The sequence below is a fragment of the Sitodiplosis mosellana genome, unplaced genomic scaffold (assembly GCF_009176505.1).
Source record: "Sitodiplosis mosellana isolate CC-2019 unplaced genomic scaffold, AAFC_SMos_1.0 Smas_scaffold_11, whole genome shotgun sequence".
NCBI lineage: Eukaryota > Metazoa > Arthropoda > Insecta > Diptera > Cecidomyiidae > Sitodiplosis > Sitodiplosis mosellana.
The window spans coordinates 3,728,629-3,750,483 of NW_022595253.1; the positions used below are offsets into that span (position 1 = coordinate 3,728,629).

A 21,855-nucleotide genomic window follows, 5' to 3' on the forward strand; every position below is an offset into this window, starting at 1 on the left:
ATAGAAATATGCTCTTGTCATGCGACAACATTTTGATTTGCCTTTATTGTTCTGTGCTCAAGTATTCGACGACGAATTTTTTGTGTGTTTTACTTCTTTAACAAGAGCTGAACAAATATCATCGGGCTCATTTCCGAATATTATACATATTCGCATTGCTTCAATTTATTAAATATGTTTACACGATTTTTACCCATTGTTTTGCCTCTCGGTCGTTTTGTGTTTGCAGTTTTTGCCATGTTAAAAAATTATGTGTACATAGGAGAGAATGGAAACGGAGTAAGAGAGAAAGACAGAAAAATAGTGAGACAGACAGACAGAGAGAAAAGAAGTGAACTCGTTCACTTACGTCATTCGAAATGAAGAAACGACGATTAAAGGAGCAAGACTTTTTGTTCATGATCGAAGTGGTTTTTCGAGCAACGCAAATCTTCTATGTTGATTTTGTTTGCGTTTTTTCGCTGGTGCAACCGTGCTAAAGGATTTTTTAAGTGGCAGCGTCGGGTTGTGCATGTGCATTCTGCATTCAAACGAATTGCTATACGTAGTTGATAATTTGGCCGTCGGCACACTTTTCGCATTGTAACCGAACAATGGAACAATACATTTAATTTGCTTGTACATTTGCTTGCTGCGCAACGAATTGAAGTTTTCGACGAAAAAAACCCACGTCCGTTATTCACATTTTTCGGGGAAATTTGTCTGAAGTTCCGAGTTTGAACCAGTTTTGGATTTTAACAGAAGAATTCGTTCGCTACATTGAATTTGTGTTGGTTTACAACAAATAGTTTCTATTTGCACACACAAAATTTGCACATGAGAAAATGACAGTTCTGAAAAAAATGGGTTCAAAATTTTAATTTAATCTTAGCTTCTCTAAGAAACTCTCGCTCTTGTTTTATTTTCTCTTCTATTTGATCTTTTTTCACTTTTTCTGCTTACGTTAAAAAAATTCTCTTGACAAACAATCGTTATATAGTTCGAAATAAGTCAATTGGCCACAAATAAAATGAAGACTGTTATTCTCCCTGCCTCTCTCCATTTTTTACCGTTGCACAACGACCGGAAATGAGAATATGATTGGGTCTTGCAAAATGTAACATCGAACGGAAATTGGCCGATTACACACGAGACACAATTGATATCGTTAAATCTCTCGCGCGTTGTAAGTGTTCTGCATTTGGATTGTTTATTTGATGTGAATTTGTTGTCAACTTGCGCGCAATCATAACTAATAAGGCACACGATTCCTACATTGACTTGAAGCGATTAGCTTGGGATGGGTGACGAAACCGGTAGCATTAATAACAATAAAAAAAACTTTATTTACATCAACAGTGGGACGTGTGTCGTAACGGCGTTCGATTCGACCCGATTAGCAATAAAGTAATCGACAAATTACGCTGTATTTGGTTTCCTTTAACAACATCTCTTGCTCGTCGCTGAATGTTCGTCGGGGCAGAAAAAAAATTGGATTGAGTCGGCCATAAGTTGACACCAACAAGATATTTATGTAATGCTCATAGCCAGAGAAGGGAACAGCAACAGAAGAAGCAGTAGCAGCACAACAATTCAAATGAGCGAGTGCATTTGCATGTCTTATTTTGGTTTAAACGGTTTGTTTCCTGTTATTTTAACGATCTACTTTTTGTGTTTGCAAGATGACCGAGGCGTGATAAGTATCTGCTTAAACAAGCGGAACCCAGTAAAAACAATAGAACACACAGAAGGCACAAGTTGATGATGCACGAGCCAGCCAGCAAGTGAATGTGAACGGCAAAAGTTTGCGTCGCAAACATTCCATATGGGTTTCTCATTCTATCCATTGAGATCCAGTCACGTTGTGCTATTTAAAAGGAAATCTTATTGGAGCTTAGCCATTCATGAGCTATTCAATCGACAAACTGTGACCGGAGTATCGAAAAGACCTTCGCACCCAATGATTTTACACAGCGGAGTGGAAGTGTCATCTTGACTGTCACAACTTGACTCAACGAATCGACACGATGATAAAGGAGTTCAAGAAGAAGAAGAAGAAAAAGACGGCATAGTGTGTACATGTTCCTTTCTGCACAGCAAACCGGTTAAATAGAAGATCGATTGGGCACGTGGTTGCTGAGGGTGGTTGATTTCGGCGGTGAACAAAAACTAAATCGCTTTTACTGTCAACCACAACTATATAATTTTCATGTTTTCATTTTGACAACGGCAACAACACAATGATGAGCATCATCGACAAAGACGACAAGGAGAGAGACGAATACGAGAGTGATAATGACATATTTAGCTCAATAACAAGGGTGTCAAAGCAAAAGATTAATCATAATAATCGGCACTTTTCGGCTTTAAATTTTGGCTTCTTCAATTTTCCACTTCATAAAAATGGAAATGGGAAGTGAAAAATGAAAGTGCACACAACTAGCACGATGGCTAATTTTGTGTGACAATCAACTATCCGGAACGCACACGCTCCATATGCTAATGCTAATTAGAATAGTCGAATGTTGGCTTCCGCACGCATGCACGAGCAACAAATAACACAATTCAAAAGCCTTCGTGCGTCGAATTGAAGAACCGAATTTTAAAGGAATTGAATAAACATAATAAAAAAAAACCACGCAAATAGACACAAGCAAGCGCAATGTAAACAAAATAAAACGAGATTTATAAAGTATTTAAAATTTTAATCCTTCTGTTGTCAATGTGTGTGGTGTGCGTGTACGACGAATGAGTGGTTGGGTGGGAATTTTTCACTCGACGAATGTCATTTCATTTATGTTTCGCTTTGAAAACTTCCCGATAGATTTTTAATCCGAAAAGGATGCGTTTGATTACATCTTTATCTCATCATAATGTCTTCTTTTTTGTTCAATTGAGCTCTCGTGCGACAGTTTAGACATATAAAGTTCACAGAAAACACACAACTTTTGAGCTATCAATCGATGGCGCCAGGAGCAAAGAAAACATGCAAACAAGAAACCAGTTAAATAAAAGCGATGACATCAATGAAATCTCTGATGTTGTAACTGGTGACGCGTGTTCACCTCCTTTTATTCGTCCATTTAGTTTTATTGTGCCTGTAAGCCCACACTCATAGAATTTTACCACAATTTTTGTTTTCGGTTACAAACGCGATCATTAGCGCAAATAAATAAAGCCGATTAAAGCGAGACTGTCGCACGACTCCGAAAAAATATCTCATTTTTTGAAAATATGTTTGATATATTTAAAACAGAAAATAGAATTTTATGCATTGATAAAAAATTTTCGTTCAAAAATCTACAGTATTTTTGAGGTGAGGTGGTTGTGAGACGGGAAAAGAAAATACGTCGCAAATACGTATTCGATATCGAGACAATAGATGAAACTATTGTTTTCGTCTTTTTCATCCATTGGCAAATATTTTGGCACATTGTGGGCGCCTAGTCATCAAAAAATGCGAGTTCGTTCATCAATAAGTTGAAAAATGCGTCTCGTAATAAATGTCAACAGAGGCAGCTGCTGTGATAGTAGTCGTAAGGCATTTACCCACTCAACGCTTTCCAGAGTGTCGAATCGCATGAAATTAGGTGTATTTTTCATTTTTGCACCAAACTTGTGTTCGTGAACTTGGAGCGAAAAAGCCGAGTAGCTGTTTATGCCGGAAGTGATGAATGTTCATTTGATTCACAACATGGTGCGTTGCAAAACTGTATTCCCGTTTAAAATTCGTCATTTTTGTCCGTTACACACAAACAGTTCGCGGTTGGGGGTCGCATTAGATGACAGGCTTAGGCGGAAAATGGCCATTATTCCGATTTTCTAATTCATTGCTTCGAATGTATCCAATAAAAAACTTAAAAAATCAGGATTTCTGTCCTCAAATCAACTAATTTTTCCTGGCACATTTTTCAAAAACTTGATATCTTTCTTTTTGAACGCCGTTACCGAATTTCTCACCAAAAAACAGGAAAAAACTAGAGATTACTATGGGATATTTTTATTCATAAGGGATAGAAATATCGCATAAAAATAACAGATATTTTTCACGCGTTGTGTTCAACGTTCAAAGTTCAACGCGTTCAATGTTCACAGTCCAAAAATATATAATATTTTTCGCGCGTTGTGTTCAGCGAAACGCATAAATACACAATAGAGATTCTACACACACAGAGTCGCTGTTTTTTCGTTATACTCTCCACACTTACGATGAGCTGCGCGGAGCGTGCATTTTTGCTCACTTCTTTCTTTGAACACTCTTCGTGTGTCAACACAATGTCTGTGTGTGTATCGCTTGTGCCGTCGTTTGTAAACGAAGTCAATGTAGTGTGAAGAGTATAACGAAAAAATAGCGACTCTGTGTGTGCAGAATCGCTATTGTGTATTTATGCGTTTCGTTGAACGCAACGCGTGAAAAATATCTGTCACTTTTATGCGATATTTCTATCCCATATGAATAAAAAGATCCCATAGTAATCTCTGGAAAAAAAAGCAGCATCAGCCGTCGGAAGGTTGACGACGATCACTTCCCAATATTTATAAAGTAATCACAGTGGGTTGGACCATTTGCTATTTGTCCGTTTGTTTTCCCTCTTTCTCTCTCTTGTGTCTGGCCCATTGTTGCTGTTTAGAGTTTTAAATGCAACATTTTCCCGTGTTTGAAAAGTGAAACACGTACGTCAAAAATGAAATCTCGGTGTGTATTTAACGCAACAATGACGAATAAATACGCATGAAAATAGGTGGTCGTTTTTAATGCATACCGTTCGCCCGTGTGTGTGTCTCTATATTCTCGGCTCTCGATGGGAACTGGTTTGGGTTCGATGCTCAAAAATCATTCAATTGCGCTTACCGTTCATTGCATCCATTTTGGTTAGAGTACCAGTCAGTCAAATGGTGCTGCCAGAATACAGAGAGAACTCTAAAAAGGCTACAGTTTTTTTTTGCGTTCAATGTTCACATGTTTTTTTTCGCTGTTCATATTTCGCCTTTCAAATTAAGAATGCGACATGCTGTTTGAGTTCGTATCGACAGCGTGGTGTTAAATAGAAAAAGAGAGAGAGAAAAGAACCACGAACAAAAGGACTCGAAAAAACTATTTAAAACATTCAACGTTTGGTCTTTTTTCGGCATCAATAATGAAAATGCATTTAGCGAATTACTGCAATGGCTACGAGCCACACCGCAACAAAACATACACGCATATGGCCTAGCGCTTATACACGATGCGGATAAATTTTCGGCATCACCGTTTGCAGATTTACTCAGTTTTTGATGGCTGCATCAAACGGTACATGATGGAACCGACGAGAGAAAAAAACGACAACTACTCTTAAATATAGGGAACAATATGGCACATCCAGCTGCACACAGCTTTCACAAAGCAAAACTACACAAACAATATTGGGACGTAGAGGTTGAGGAATGGTGTTGCTTGCAGTAATTATTGTCGTAATTATTATGCGCGATATAATGAACGAAACGGGGAAATGCATATTTTGGATTTTGAGTTTTGAATTTTATCTTTTGCATGAATAACAATGCATTTTAAATTCATTGAATTGGAAATCAATACCATGAAACCGTTGTCATTTGAGTATTCACAGATATTCCCGTCTGAAATTGAAGAAAATTCTTCTTTAGTTCAATTCATTGATGCCATAAATGACGCATACAAAACGAATAGCCTAGAAAGCATTGAACAATGCGATCGTGGCATTGTTTACATTGGCACGGGCTACTGACACAGCAGCCAACCAAACAAACATATGTAAAAATAGAAAAAATAAGCATATGTGAAAATAGTTGGTGCTCTGAAAAAAACTAAAACTATTCGCATCAACAAACTAAAAAAAACTCTGAAGTTCTTTGAAACTGGAAGAATGCATGAAGCTGTTTGTTTCATATCCCATTGAATTTGGGAATGTTGATCGAATTATTCAGTGTTTTTTCTCTCTCGTTTTTTTTATAATCGTTCTGTACAGCACAAGACAAATATTTGACCAGTTTGGTGACAAGTTTCAGCTTCGATCAGAATTGTGCTGAGTGGAATTCATGAGCGGTGTTAGTAAATGAAATGCATCAAAACATCACATTTCATAAGTATTATCATATTTACCGAAAGTAAACATCACCGAAAAGGATGAAAAAATGGTGACACAAATACAACGACGGTAACATGAAAGGGTAAGTAAAAAAGTATAAAACAAACACAATTGATCATGAAACACCTACTCCAAGTACCGTATGATAGATCAACAGCAAATTTTCATTGAAATCGAATTTGTATTTGTTGTTTCGGCCCCGGCCGAATGAATACTCAGAAATTAAGTGTATTTAATTTCGGTGGAAGAACTGTTCGGAACGGAACTTTGTCAATGGAATCGCGCGTGCAGTGTTGAAAATTTCTTGCAACTAGTTTGAATATATGGAAATGATATGAAACGAAAATGATATGAAATGCCATCGGGCTCATTTAATTACTTCGAAAATGCGGTCATCGTGTATTTCTTCTCTTCTTCGCAGTTGTTTGTGCTACTTCAATTTTTTCTTGAACTGCGCATGAGTTCCATGAATTTGCTTCGGTTCGAGTTATTTCTGTTATTTTGGTTTCCCATCACATTTGTACACTTCACACTCGATGCTAAACGCAATTAAAGGAATGCTCATAAATACAAGTGGCATTCCTCAAATGATCATCATTTCGATCAAGGGTACAGAATTCACAAATGTTCGATACTCGTCAAACAAATACTTTTTTCGCATATAAATTGCTTCTAATATGTTTTTATCACAATTGTCGTTGAGGCAAAAAACTTTTCTATACATTTCCTTGTTGACTTAATTCAACAAAAGGGTGAATTCACTTCGAAGTTATAAATTTGTTGACGTTTTTGTTATTATTGCCGATGTTTATTCGATTCGAATGAAATGAATGTTTGTTGGATCTTTGACGATATGATTATATTACTGATCAGTATAATATATCAATATAATTTCGATTTGAAACAGCCGTAAGTGGCGCTTCTTCGAAATGGCAAATAAAGATACGCTTTCCCAATTTCGTGATTGGTGACGGAAAGAACTTTATTAATAATTCCCCAGAATTTAAATACAACACAATTATTTCTTTCCCTAGGCTGTATTTTCGAAATTCAACCCTATCTCAAACCATTTTTAGCGAAGTTACAAAAAAATGTTCGATGTATGAACACAACTTTGAACATTTATTAGCCGATTTGAAACTATAATTTAAAAATAGAACAATATTTGATATCAACAATTTCTGTCTTTAATATTTATCAAATCTCTTGCTAATGAGATTGTTCTTATTTGATGAAAATTGAATTTAAATATAACACAAAATTAAAATATAATAGCAAAGAATAAGAATGAAAACGAAAATCAAAATGTTATAGTATACAAATATTGAACTAAAACCGCCGATAGTTTTGGTAGATATAAAAATCATTGAAAAAATAAGTGCGACGATTCATTATACTTGGAAATAGCATCTGGATTATAAATAATAAAAAAATCCATATGTACAAATGATTGAAGTTAACAAAAATAATCAGCAAAAAATGTGAGCAGAAAAAAGTACAAATCAAACACTTGCAATCAAGTATTTCTTGAATTTTTACATGAAAAAAGTCGTTGCAATTTTGAGTTCAAAATAGTCGATATTGTGACGTGTGACCAATCAGAGAAGGAAACATTTTAGTAGGACTCATGCGAAATTATTCGCAGTATGAATGGTCTATGTGCAGTATTCGGACATCGAATGTGTGCACTTCTAACGAATAGGCACCGCATAATACGCATAATACGCATAGTACGAAGAAATCGGCACATACTATGAGTTGAAGCGCATATTCTTCGCATAAAACGAATTTTTTTCGAGTTAAATGCTCCTAGCAACAAAGTAGGTACAGAAAAAAGATTTTCTCAGTTATCTCAATAATGAATTACAAGATCTTGGTTTAATTTCTTTTTTGAAAGATATATACTGCCTCTGGTTTAAATTGAATAAACAATATCAGCATAGAATCAAAAGTCACTTTAATTCTGTTCAAGACTCAAAAAAATACTATACGAAAGATTAATGTAATTTTTAAAAAACATTTGATAATAAAAATTTGATAAGCGTTTCATGACACTATGCATTCATTTATCGTTACTGCCACTAGTTTAAATTGAATAAAAAAAATGAGCATAAAATTCAAATTCACCATAATTTGTTTCAGTAGTCAAAAAGTATTAAGACGAAAAAAAAAGTTAAATTAAAAATTAGTAGCTCTACATTTAATGTAGTGCTAAAAAGGTTGGATCAAAAAGACGTTCGTTTGAATAATTGGTTCCGAACTGGTTCAACAGGAAGAATAAAAATATCAAATTGTGACGTAAAAACCGCGATGCCACATCACTAACACAAGAAACAGCGACAATTTGATGTATCAAATCAACATAAAAGTAAGGGAATAAAAAAAAGATGTGAACACTTACGTAGAAAAAGTCTGCGTTTTCACCCTATTTTAATGAAGACAAACAAATCACAGAATATCACCATCTCAACTATTCTTATTTATACATCAAAAAGTTTCTATAAAATCCAGTGATTAATTCAAGTAAATTCACAACTTTATTCTTTACACAAAGTTCTCTTTCTTCTAGAAATATTTTTTTTATCCTCTCCAAGTAGTTTTTTCAAAGAAAAAGTGTGAATTTTCGTTGAAAGGCGGCGGTATTCATCGATTGTTCATTTACAATTTTATGCGCATTGTTCAACTGTCTGACCAGTTTTAATTGGTAGAAATGTATTGTTCAAAAAAATAAAATAAAACCGGGCACTGAAAAGCTTCGACAAAGTCGTTACTCTAGTTCTTCACAATGTTAAATGACAACAAACGCACAAAATGGCAACAAACTATAAATGATTCGAAATGAGCACAGATCGACGACGAGGACGACTGTGCCACTGTTTTTCACCTTTATATGAAAATCAAATGTGTGTATTCGACTCCATTGATACAATAGCAAAATAACAATGACAATAAGCAGCAAAACACCATTTGGTAGAGAAAATATATATATATATCACGACACCGAACTAAAAAAGTGTACAAACGTAAGTGGAAATTAAATGAAGAGTGCGATTTGTTCGGCAGCAAAAAAGTTCAGCAGCGACACGAGCTATACAATACAATACAGCAAAATTCACCACCGAGATATCAAGGGAGAGAGAGAAAGAGAGCGAGGAAAAAACACAATTCGAAAGCAACAGCAATAACAGCAACGCGAAAAAAGTGGGTAAGTTTAGTATAAAGAACACATACAACACACATATCAATACAACCTCCACGATCAAACGATATTTTCGCCTTATATACTACGGTCGATCCGAGGCAAATGTTTCAACCACATTTTAGAGCTACTCCTCTCCCAAACTGGATGGAAATGCATGCTTTTTTCACAACTTCGATTATTATTCGAGCTAAACGTGTGCGTATGTTGTACGTTTGCCTGCCCGATTTAAATGATTCCATCTTTAATAGAAACTCGTTTTGTATTTTTTTTGGCAAGGATCATTGTTAGAAAGAAATGTGAAATCTGACAACCAATCGAACATTTCCATCTGAATATTATTTTGCAACCATTGGAGAGCGTTTGGTATAGACTATAAATAAAATGCTCAGTAAAATAAATATTTGGTAAATATCATCGAATTTGAGGTATGTGTAACTGTTAGACGTCTTATTTGAAGAGTTCAATTTCGGTTTCAGTGTCAAATTATTGTTTTTCTGGTAATAAATGACGTTGTTCTATTGTTTGTCTCATTTTGTGCGAAAGTTGAATTTTTGAATCGTGAGAAATGTGCTGTATATTTGTCTTTGTGTACAAATTTCACAGCCAACGAGCCTTCCCATCGTCTTAAGTCGAAGTTGAAAATGTTAAATGTTGCATATCAATTATGGCCCAAGTCTCTTGGCGGAATCTATTGAACAATATTTTTTTTCTTTTGAAAAGAGGAAGAGAGTATGGTTACGCAATATCGGCTCGACACATATTCACAAAGGATGGAAAAATGCTCTCACAGAAGTAAAAATAAATACTGCATTGAGGCAAAAAAAAAGAACCAGCAGTCGCTGTGAACGTAGTTATTTGTATATGCCTACTGAAATAAGGACCGCCCACTTTTTTTCTGTACGTGTACACACATTTCAGCAGCACATATCCATGAGCATCGTCACCAGCGAATACAATTTTGGTAGGCTTACATTCTGAGTACATGCATGTTATGATGCCACTCTAGTTCCTGTGTACTGTGTTTTTGTTGTTGTCGATGTGGTTTTTGCCGTTTTTTTCTCTCCGTTTTCATTCATACATTCATTTAGAGCAACGTCGAAAGATTCTTGCACACAACCCATTACATAACCAATACTTAACCACAAAGAATCTCCTCATTAAATACTACTAATGGGTTTTGCAGGTAGAAATAATTCGGCTTTACCAATGGAATTTCATTTGATATTTCATATCAATATTTCTGGCAAAATCCAGTTTTTTGCAAATGATATTAAACGTTCAATTCAAATGATATGGTCATTTAATCAGAATGATTTTTCAGTTTTAATCGGCTTGTTCATAAGCATCTCTCGCTAAACCATTTCACTTCTTTCATTTTTGCAACTTTAACATCCTTTTCTTAGCCGATTTCCTTTTTTTTTTTTAATAAAAATTAACAAAAAATAAGTTTTATTTTCCTTTTCCGTCTTCAATTGACTACAGAATTGGAACGAAATGAAGCTCTAATAAGAACGATACTGTTGTTGCTCCCCAGCGCCATCTCTTGCGTGGAAGCGTACTTACCGTTAATTCATATTGGATTGCCACTCAGCTAGAACATTCATCCTATTTTTATTGTGAACATCAAAGTGGTTTGCTACTCAAATGCTTTACATCTTTCAAAAAATCCACATGAAATTTTCTAAATCATTTAATATCACAAATCAAATCAATAACGTTGCAATTCCACTTCATACTGGATTCAAACTGCTCACATCCACACAAATACACATAGCAAAAAATAAGAAGTGAAGCAACAAGAAAAATTCATTGTGCCCAATTATTGAATTATTATCAAAAAGAATGGTCTCGCAAAAAACGGGGCAAAATCGAAGAAAATATGTCGCCAGTTGAAAACAAGAAAAAAAGTGATCCGTGCACGGAACAGCCGACAAAACGAATAACGGACGATAGCTGGCCATGAATGACGCACACAGGACACAACACATATATGAAAAAATGAACTATGAAATTGTGATAGCAATGTGTCAATATCAATTCTACAAATTTTTCGTGAGTTGAATTAAATAACAATAATGATATGATTTGATGAGTGAATGGCAAAGAACTAAAATGACTAGCAAATTGTTGTTTTGGTTCGAATTTCGCCAAATTTCAAGCTTTTAGACGAACAATCACTTTGATTTACGCAGACTCTGATCGAACGACGGTTGATGCTCAAAAAGTATTGACACAGTTTTGTTTTGCTGAACTCAATTTTTTTCGATCGATCTACGATTCATTGCAGCAAAACAACGAACGAAACAAATTGTTGTGTACAATTTTGAACGGAGACAAAGGATTGCCTTTGTTTGGGTTCTGTAGAAAAATTGCCGCGCAATACAAACATTGACATTTAATCGGCTGGTCTCTAAATTGTGTCATATCTCCTGAATCAAGCGTGATTTAATCTAGAAGAAGAGTGAAAAAATCATCAAATTGGCGCGTTTTCCATTCTCATTATCGGCGACACCGTTTCCCATCATTCAAATGCGATAATTTGATTGAAACGTAAAACCCGAAGAGAACTGGGAGACGACGACGACTACAGTGACAATGATGATGACGATGCGGGCAAAAAAGAGCTCATTTCAGGCTGCTCAACATTTTTCCGTTCCTACACGTTTGATGTATGTAAAGGAGCGCGCACTACGTGCGTCCGTGTACAGTACATTCATAAATACGATGATCATTGGTGGCTGTTCACGTGATCTCGTTCACACGTTGTTTACGCTAAATGCTGACTAGACTGAACTAGAGTATTTACTCGCTTTTCTGTCAACATTAAATATAAACATGATTTTTTTGCACCGACCAATACTACCACAAGGTCATGCCACTTCGGTTATGTCAAGTTCAAGTTTTGTTCAAATTAACCAGCTCATTAAAATGAAATTAAAGGGAAAAAAATTAACGTAAAGGAAGGCGAAGAGAATACCTTGCTTCGCGATTTGAATGAAAATTCATCATTACGATTTAATGTCGTCGCCAATCAAAGTCGGTTGACAAATTTTAGTGGTTGATAATGCAGGGCGATAATACTCAAAAAAAAAACGAACATTCATCCCAGCAAAAAAGACGCCAATGATCTCCATTTTAAATCGTATCAATTGCTCTGCGAACACCAAGGAACTAGTAACAGTGCAAAAATGACGACGTCACAACGGAATACATCAAATGAATTCTCGGCTAGTCACTGTCCAATGATAACCCCAAAGTCAGGCTACGTTCTATTCAACCTACCATAAAACGAAAAAAGAATACGTTTTAAATATATAAGATTCTTGAATAAAAAACAACAGTGACAAGAAAAAAAAACGAATCTTAAGCTTAAGTAACCAATTTGTGTGACATCATGCGTTAGATCGGTGCAAAAGCATTTGTTCCAGGAAGTGACGAATTCAAGCCGATCCATTTTGATCTTGATTTGCAATCAGACAATTCGGAAGTGAATACAATGAACTGAAACTGATACACAAATGTTCAATGACAACGTTTTTTTTCTGACCAAACAAAAAGAAACAATTATATCAATCACATGTTCACTCGAATGTGAGGATTCGGTTCCGTAACGTAAGCGACTGTCGCTTTAAAGTAGATATTTCATAGCGGCGACCCAAAGAATACGACTGGTGACTGAATGTCTGCCGTGTGAATGAAATTTTCCGAAAATAACCAGTCACGCCGTATACTCTTGCTGTGAGGGGTATATAGTGAACGAAAAAGGCGAGCGCATGCGGCCAAAAATATCTCGAGATTAAAACACAAATTAAGTTAGTAAAATCGTTTGATATGAGAATCGCGTAACGGCGGTATGCCGATGCATGTCGCTGTATTAATCCTATGTCGAATTTTTTCAAACACGTTTGATTATGAACGATCGTGGTTTTTTTTATCTTTGAGTAGCGTTAGACGCTATCAAATCCAATTCGTGTTTTGTGTGATTCATTATCTGGCAAAATCACCGGCCGCCAAATTTGTATCAACGTGGAAAAGTACATCGTACGCGTTGCGCGTAATGCGCACTTCCACATTTGCCATCAAGGAGAAAAGGTGAGGTAGATGTTTTCCATACAGTGAAACCAAAACCTATTGTTTTGATATTGATAAGTGTAGCCCGAAAAGGTGTTGATAAAATAAATTGTCTGAATTTTCCAGCAATTGTTTACACAATGAATGAATGACTAATTTTCGGTGGAATTCTCGTTACAAGGGCAACAGCAAAAAAAAACTCCAATACCTAGAACATTCCACCCGGTTGTGTCATTCAATTGGGAAATATTCACTGATTACGACATGACAACCGCACACAAGAACAATAACAAAACTTGCTTTAAATTGAACAAAAACAAAAGCAGATAATGGCCAAACATTTGGACTTACTATCAAAATAAGGTTTGGTGTGTGCAAAGATGAACCGCATATTCAAATACTAATACAATTCATCACATTGATTTCAACCCATACAATTGCTATCAATTTCCCTATGTATTGGCCGATCGGTTTATCAGTTTATCAGTTCAAAAGCCGAAATGAGTGAAAATCAACAGGCATACGAGCGCCTGAAACAAACAACTCTTGTTTTACAACGGACACACAATGAAAAGCTGTATCACGCCGTTCAGTTGTGGTATTGTGAGTCTGATTCGGTGCACACTGTTTTGAGTTTGTTCGTTTGAGCCTATTTTGTTGATGCACATTTCAGTGAGATAACGGCCGCGTTTCTTTTTTGTTTCTCTCTCTCTACTGTATTTAATGATTAAATTTGGAAATACTTTGGTGGTGCGGTCCACAAACACAGAGACTGGATTGATTGTGCGAGTGTCCGTGAAAGTGATCAAGAGAATGTATAGATCCGCGTTTGTGTGCCAATTTATTCACACCCATTAACACTGACAACATTATCGTGGTGTCTGTGACATGTATTCCATTGTCGTTGTTTAATTCTCGGCCTGCAGTAATCAGTGATCGTTAATGTCCTTTCGAGCATCTCACTCATTTCGCTCAGTTTGATTATGTCGTTTCATCGATAAACATCACATAATTCGACGACTCGTCTCACTTCTTCAACGATTTTTCGTTGCACAAGTTCTAAATCGAAACATATTTTCTGAAGAAAAATAAACTGACAAAAGTTTTCAAGTGCTTTTTAATCAATGACAAATTTACAAGCCTTAATAGTTTGTTAAACAAAAAGAAGGATAAAATCAAAACGACATTGAACGAAAAATTTGAAAAAAAATTATTTTTCCAACGAAGTGAATTGTGACAAAATTGTATTTTATATCCCTAAAAATTATTTGAAAACAAAATTAAAGCGAAATAGAAAGAAAAAATGGTTGAACCACAGATTACGGTGACTCAGAGTGAGCCAACGATAAAAGCCAGCATGATCGTTGTGTCGAATCGTTTGCCATTTGTACTGAAGAAAGATCCAAAAACTGGTGAACTTTCACGTTGTGCCAGGTAATTTGCAGTGGAAAATTTTTCTTTTTCCGCCACATTCGATTAATATGAACAAAACAAACTTAAGTACATCCAATCATCCCACATCAACTAATAATATTACTGCATGTGATATTATAATATGACTCATTCAAAAATATAATAAAATATAACAATGACAGAAACAAAATCGATGTATTATGCGATAATGTGTAACAGATTCGTACAGTCGTTATCTGAAGAATTTCCATAATGCATTTATGACAATAAAAAACACGTAGATAAAGAATTCTTCTGCTATTACGTATTGCTTACATCTCTTATCACTGAATGATCACGCTTTAGTTTTCATCTCTTGCCGGGCTTATCCAAACAGTGGGGGTTCTTCTTCGTTCCTTCGATAAAAATAGCTTAAAGTTTAAGGTCAAAATGGTTTAAATGGTTATTTTATAAGCATGATGTGTTCACGGGTGTGTGAAAATCACGGGTTTCGTTTTTGTTTTTCTGTTTTTTGTACCGAAATTTTGAAAAAAAAATATATCATATCACTCATTATCTAGCCGTATCAGACACCAATTGAGACAGTTACAAAACAAAACAATACTCGCTAAGCTATATACTAAATGTGATTACTGTTTTGCTCGTTTCAGCGCTGGTGGTTTGGTAACAGCTGTTGCTCCAGTTGTAATAAAAGGTAACGGTTTATGGGTTGGATGGCCAGGTATTCATAGCAAAGAGCCATTGGGCGAAATTCCTGAATCAGATCCAAGCGATCAAACTCCAACTGCTGGCTTACGTTCGGATCAGGTAATATTTTTTTCTATCTTAATGCATAAGAAAACCGCTTGCTTCGCAGATTTTATAACCTTCAAATAGTAAAAAAAATGTCTTCGTTTTTTTCTCTCTCGATGCTATGCAAAAAAACCAGTCAATGACAGATAGCTGAGGATATATGTTTAGCATAGAAACTCAGTAGGCTGAGATGGGACATTTTGACTTTATGACGTGTAGTCCATATAAATGCATGATGAAATGCACGAAATTGTATGCGTGCCATCATAAATTTGTATGGACTACACGTCATAAAGTCAAAATGTCCCAATCTCAGCTTACTGAGTTTCTATGCTCAGCATATATCCTCAGCTATCTGTCATTGACTGAAAAAAACGGTTCTGATTAAATAATAATGAATCGGTTGCTTCATCTTCTGTCGCGTCTAATCTTTGAACTAATCTCCGTTGAATCGAAATAAAATGGTTAGTGATAATAAATTACTGTGCCATTTGATGCAATTGAAATAAGAAATAAATGAGGGATTTTAATGAAAACATCGAGCACAAAAAATCCAAAATATCATGATACACGTCAGCCTGATTAAATCACTTTTCTTACGTGATCAGTAGTTTTTTTTCCGCATCGTTATAGTTTTCACTACGTTTCATTTAATACCAAATTATGTAATCAAAACATGTGAACTGTTCATTTGAAGTCAGCATTTTCATTTGTTGATATTGTGAAATGATCGCTGGAAAGAAGAAAAACAGTTGTAATTCGCTTCCTCTATCAGTATTTTTCATTGCTCGGATTCTGGGAATGGTTGAAATTATGCAAACAAACTCGTCATGTCTGTTTTCTGTTTGATTTGTTGGCGACAAAAACTGACCCCTCATTTTGGGTTACATGTATAGTAATTATCGCTTATTTGCTCGTGAACTAAGCCACTTTTGTCATCGAAAAATTGTCTAATCATTACGCCGATGCGATAGCATAAACGAATGAGTGTGAGAATACCAAATGGGCAGACAGAGATGGATGCGAATTGTGTGTAGGAAACTATATCAATTTTGGATAATGAACGCATGTGTGAATGTGTGTGCGTTTGTGCAATTGTTGAACTTTAAATCGATGATTTCAATAGTCCCTTTTAATTTTATTTTTCGTTCGATATTCCGAATTAATCGTGTATGCAGAAAATAAATGAGCATCTGCAAGATAGCTTGCGTAAACAAGCGACGACAATAGCAGCGCGACACGATGAGCGAGAGATGAACGGACCAAAACAGACAAGACAGTTCAGAAACATGAAAAAATTGAAATTCAATTGATAAATCCTTATCATTTCCAACAAAGATGAAGTGCGCGACCGCGCACACACACATTCGCACACGATCTGGGCGAACTCACTGAACTGAAGAGTGAGAAGAAGAAAAAATAACATCGTGTTGTTGTTTGTTACACAAAATGTAAAATAGAAAAGCAGGCGATGTGAAAGACGCACGCTTATTCTTTTTTAATCAATTGATGCGACTGTAGACACTGTCGCTTTTTTTCGCCAGGCAAAACAGAGAGCGGTCGTTCATTCGGCTGCTTTAATCGGTATCGCGAGAGTATTTTGGTCCAGCTCTCCAGAATATTTTTATGCTGTACGTTAATGGCGCGTGAACTGTGTAACCTGCGGCAGACACACCACACTGCATAATCTATATGGCTATCGATATCTTACGTCGCATTGTCACTCGTTTTCCACATATATGTATGATGAATTGATATTGCGTTGGCCATGTAACCGAGATTTTTGCGTTGCCCCTTGATCGCAAAAAGCGAGTGTTTTTTTGCTCTCGCTTTCCTTTTTTCCGCGTTTTCATTTTTACTTTCGAAATCAGTTCGAACGACAAAAACAAAATAAGTTGTAAACACAAACTTACGCAACTTGAAAAATTGTATCGGTTTTTTTTCTTCTGTTTCTCTTTTTTGTGAAAATGTTTGATAGGTGGTTTGCGTTGAGGCGAATCCAACTGAATTCGATTCATATTATAATGGATGCTGTAATGGTACTTTTTGGCCACTTTTCCACTCAATGCCAGGTAATTTATTTGTAGGAAATATTTATTTATTTTAAAAAAAATGTTTGCACGAAAAATGATTTGAGTTTCAATGACACGCAATAGACGTGCTATTGTACTTTTGCTGTTGAATGGGATGTTGTATTTTGAGAACCGTATTGGAATAGATTTGCGTATCGGCACAAGCCTGTGACAGTATGTGTGTATGTGAGAAATGTCAAACTGTCGACTTTTGGTGCAATACTCTCTATTCAGACCATTCATAACATAACCTCAAATTGCAGGTCGTGCCGCATTCTCAGCCGATGACTGGCGAAACTATGTCAAAGTCAACAAATTGTTTGCAATGAAAACGATCGAAGCCTTGGAAAAGTGTCACAAACGAAACACAGCCAGTCAAAACGTTCCGATCGTATGGATTCACGATTATCAACTGATGTTGGCTGCTAATTGGGTGCGCGAAGCTGCAGAAGAGAGAAATTTACCATGTCAATTGGCATTTTTCTTGCACATTCCATTCCCACCATGGGACATCTTCCGTTTGTTCCCATGGGCCGATGAAATTCTTCAAGGCATTTTGAGCTGTGATATGGTCGGTTTTCATATTCGCGACTATTGCTTGAACTTTGTTGATTGCTGTCAACGGCATTTGGGATGCCGTGTTGATCGCAAAAATCTTTTGGTTGAACAGAATGGCCGTTCAGTTCGGGTTCGACCACTTCCAATCGGAATCCCATTCGATCGTTTCGTCGATTTAGCCAGAGGCGCCAAGAAGATATTCAAAACACAACAGAAAATCATTCTCGGCGTTGACAGGTGAGATATAAGATTGAGTAATTATTATTTTTAGTACAATTGAGGATCAAAAACACGATGAAAATATTCATTTTTAAATTTAAACTCGACTTCAAAACTCTCATGACCAAACACAATTAATGATATTGATTTCTTTGCCTTAATTGCCATTCTTCTTAGATTGGATTACACAAAAGGTTTGGTGAATCGCTTAAAAGCGTTCGAAGTTTTGTTGGAGAAGCATCCAGAGCACCGTGAACAAGTTTCATTGTTGCAGATTTCGGTACCATCACGTACCGATGTGTCGGAATACCAGCAGCTCAAAGAAGAAATGGATCAATTAGTCGGTAGAATAAATGGTCGATTCACCACCGCCAACTGGTCGCCAATCCGTTACATTTTCGGTTGTGTTGGACAACAAGAGCTTGCCGCTTACTATCGTGATGCTGACGTCGCTTTGGTCACACCATTGCGAGATGGTATGAATTTAGTGGCCAAAGAATTTGTTGCATGTCAAATCAATCAACCGCCGGGTGTTCTGATTGTTTCCCCATTCGCTGGTGCTGGTGAGATGATGCACGAAGCTTTGCTTTGCAATCCATATGAAATTGATGAGGCTGCTGAGGTTATTCATCGTGCGTTGACGATGCCAGAAGATGAGAGATCATTGCGAATGAACCGCTTGAGGCGTCGTGAAATGGAGTGTGATGTTAATTTCTGGATGCGATCATTCTTGAAAGCAATGGGTTCGATCGAAGAGGACGATGTTGGTGTCACAAGAATGCAACCAGTTTCGGTTGATGACTTTGACTATTTGCTCAATTATATCGGATACAATCAAAAGTTGGCATTGTTACTTGATTACGATGGTACTCTTGCACCGATTGCACCACATCCAGATCTGGCCATTTTGCCACACGAAACCAAAAATGTGATCCAACGATTGTCGAACCACTCAGATGTATTTGTAGCTGTAATCTCAGGCAGAAATGTCGAAAATGTAAAGAAAATGGTTGGAATCGAAGGGATCACATATGCTGGTAATCATGGTTTGGAAATTCTTCACGCTGACGGGAGCAAATTCGTTCATCCATTGCCAATGCAGTACGAAGATAAAGTCAGTGATTTGCTTAAAGCGCTACAAGAATCGGTGGGATGGATAACTTTTAAAGTTCAAAATGAAGATTTAAAAAATCGAAGGAATTGCTCATCCGGAAAATTCTTTCTACATTTGTAGGTTTGCAGAGATGGCGCTTGGGTTGAAAATAAAGGTCCATTGTTGACTTTCCATTACCGTGATACACCCAACGAATTGAGACAGGAGCTAGTCGAAAAAACTAAAAGCATCATTGAAGCATTCGGTTTCAATGCCACTGAATCGCAATGTGCCATTGAAGCGAAACCACCGGTTCAATGGAATAAAGGTAAGAAGAATTGAATTTTTGTAAACATTTGCAACATTGAAAATGGTTCCAAGTAAATAAAATCTTCGAATTTTACCAAAGGTCGTGCTTCGATTTACATTTTGCGAACGGCATTCGGTGTCGATTGGTCGGAACGTATCAAAATTATTTACGCTGGTGACGACGCAACCGATGAAGATGCCATGTTGGTATGTATTCAGCACATCCATTTACAATTTCTTTGATAGAATAACTTTTCCCACATCTTGACCACATTTTCACACTCTCGATTGCAATTGCAGGCGCTCAAAGGTATGGCAGCTACATTCCGTGTTACATCATCGCATATTGTGAAAACATCAGCCGAGCATCGTTTGCCATCGACAGATTCCGTACTCACAATGTGAGTATATACTTTACTTACTTTTTACTTTTTATTGGTTTTACTAGCCAAAATTTCATGATATCTCCTCTTTCGGACCACTATAACGTCACGTCAAACTTCAAAAAGCACATATCTGTACACTAGGCAATGTATATGGGATGAAATCCTATCGATCAAGACTTATATGCCTCCAAAAATACGTTGTTTACTATGAAAAATGTGTAAAATAGCGATGTGCGTATGGCGTCGTCCGCGTTCGCGTCCGCGTTTTTTGTTCGCCGAATATCTCAAAAAAAATGACAAGGTAATTGAGATCTGTAAAAGCCAAAAGTTTTGGCATGTCGAGACAAAGCTTCGGATTGATTTTGAGCCCATTCTGATTTACCAATTTTGTACCATAAGCCTACGACTGAGGACCTGAAAAACCTTGAAAAATGACACTTTTGTACGGGAAGTACCCGAAAAAAGCATTTTTCAGGGTTTCAAGCCAAACTGCCATTTTTTTGCAAAAATAATGGGAGTCTGTGAACAACCGAACACCTACTTGCCCATAAATTTGGTCCAAAATCGACATTTCTTGAAATTTTCCTCGAAAAATGGACTTTTGTATGAAAAATCATACAGAAAGCCATTTTTTAGGGTTTTGGTCAGAACTGATTTTTTTTTTGCAAAAATAATGGGAGCCTTCAAACAACCGAACACCTACTTGCCCATAAATTTGGTCCGAAATCAACATTTCTTGAAATTTTTGAAATTTTGTTCGAAAATGACACTTTTGTATGGAAAATGGTCGAAATAGTTATATTTTAAGGTCAAAAATGCTATGAAAAAAGGATCCATTGAAATTTTGGTTAAACATTAAGCGGGAGGTAAACTAAATTGCTGCGGAGCGGAAAAGTTTGGATTACGTATGTAATTCGTTTTATTTTCAATTCTTCTTATCTTTTTGCAGGTTAAAATGGGTTGAACGGCATGTGATGCGACGCAAACCACGAGCCAATTCACTAACCTACCGCCACAAAAAGAATGATGGTGTCACAATGCAGGTATCGTTCGATATGGCACGACTGGCTCTTCAAAATTCCGCCGCAAACAGCAATTGTAATAGCAATCACAATAGCGGTTCCGAGGATGATTTGGTTTAGCACATTTTCACATATATTCATTTACAAATTGAAAGAGAATCCTACTTGTTGAGATGTTGTTCGCAGTAAACTCAGTTTAGATGCTCTTTCCACTCAAACTTTATTTGTTAAGTGTGTAGTTAATGTTATTTTTAAAGAGAAAAAAATCGATAAAAAACAATTCACATAGTTTAGTAATAGATTACGAGTTAGCACTAGTCTGAACAAATTTTTATGGAAAACAAAAGGAAAATATTGAATAAACGAATTTTGATATACTTTGCTAAAGCGTTGTCTTTGATTCTATTGAAAGATTGGATATTGTTCACATTACTGGCGAATTCCCGGGTATATATTCAATTTCATTTTGTCTGCATAGCAATTACGACTCTTCTCTTACACTAACTCGCAAAAAAATCGGTTGACTTGAAAGGACAGTATCAACAGAGACCATTTCTTGGACTTTGATTTGTTGACTCAATTGTTTTCCAAAAACTGGAAAAAAAATCTACTTTTTATTTAGTCTATGATCTGCT

At 36.3% G+C, this 21,855-nt stretch overlaps 1 protein-coding gene across 1 annotated transcript; it reads left to right on the forward strand.

Moving 5' to 3' along the window:
- Positions 1–13,893: 13,893 nt before the first annotated feature.
- Positions 13,894–21,607, forward strand: LOC129567521 (uncharacterized). Its single transcript, XM_055444493.1, has 9 exons — positions 13,894–14,790; positions 15,420–15,576; positions 17,540–17,633; positions 17,897–18,428; positions 18,588–19,557; positions 19,645–19,831; positions 19,913–20,019; positions 20,113–20,213; positions 21,148–21,607. The coding sequence occupies exons 1-9, from the start codon at positions 14,660–14,662 to the stop codon at positions 21,338–21,340; spliced, it is 2,472 nt and encodes an 823-aa protein (XP_055300468.1). The 5' UTR covers positions 13,894–14,659; the 3' UTR covers positions 21,341–21,607.
- The last annotated feature ends 248 nt before the right edge of the window (positions 21,608–21,855 follow it).

What these genes read in the sequence shown, in the direction of transcription:
- LOC129567521 (XM_055444493.1), top strand. Translation starts at nt 14,660, where the DNA reads ATGGTTGAACCACAGATTACGGTGACTCAGAGTGAGCCAACGATAAAA. An exon ending in TTAAAGCGCTACAAGAATCG is followed by an intron (nt 19,558 to 19,644) that starts GTGGGATGGATA and finishes CTACATTTGTAG; the next exon opens with GTTTGCAGAGATGGCGCTTG. An exon ending in CCGATGAAGATGCCATGTTG is followed by an intron (nt 20,020 to 20,112) that starts GTATGTATTCAG and finishes TTGCAATTGCAG; the next exon opens with GCGCTCAAAGGTATGGCAGC.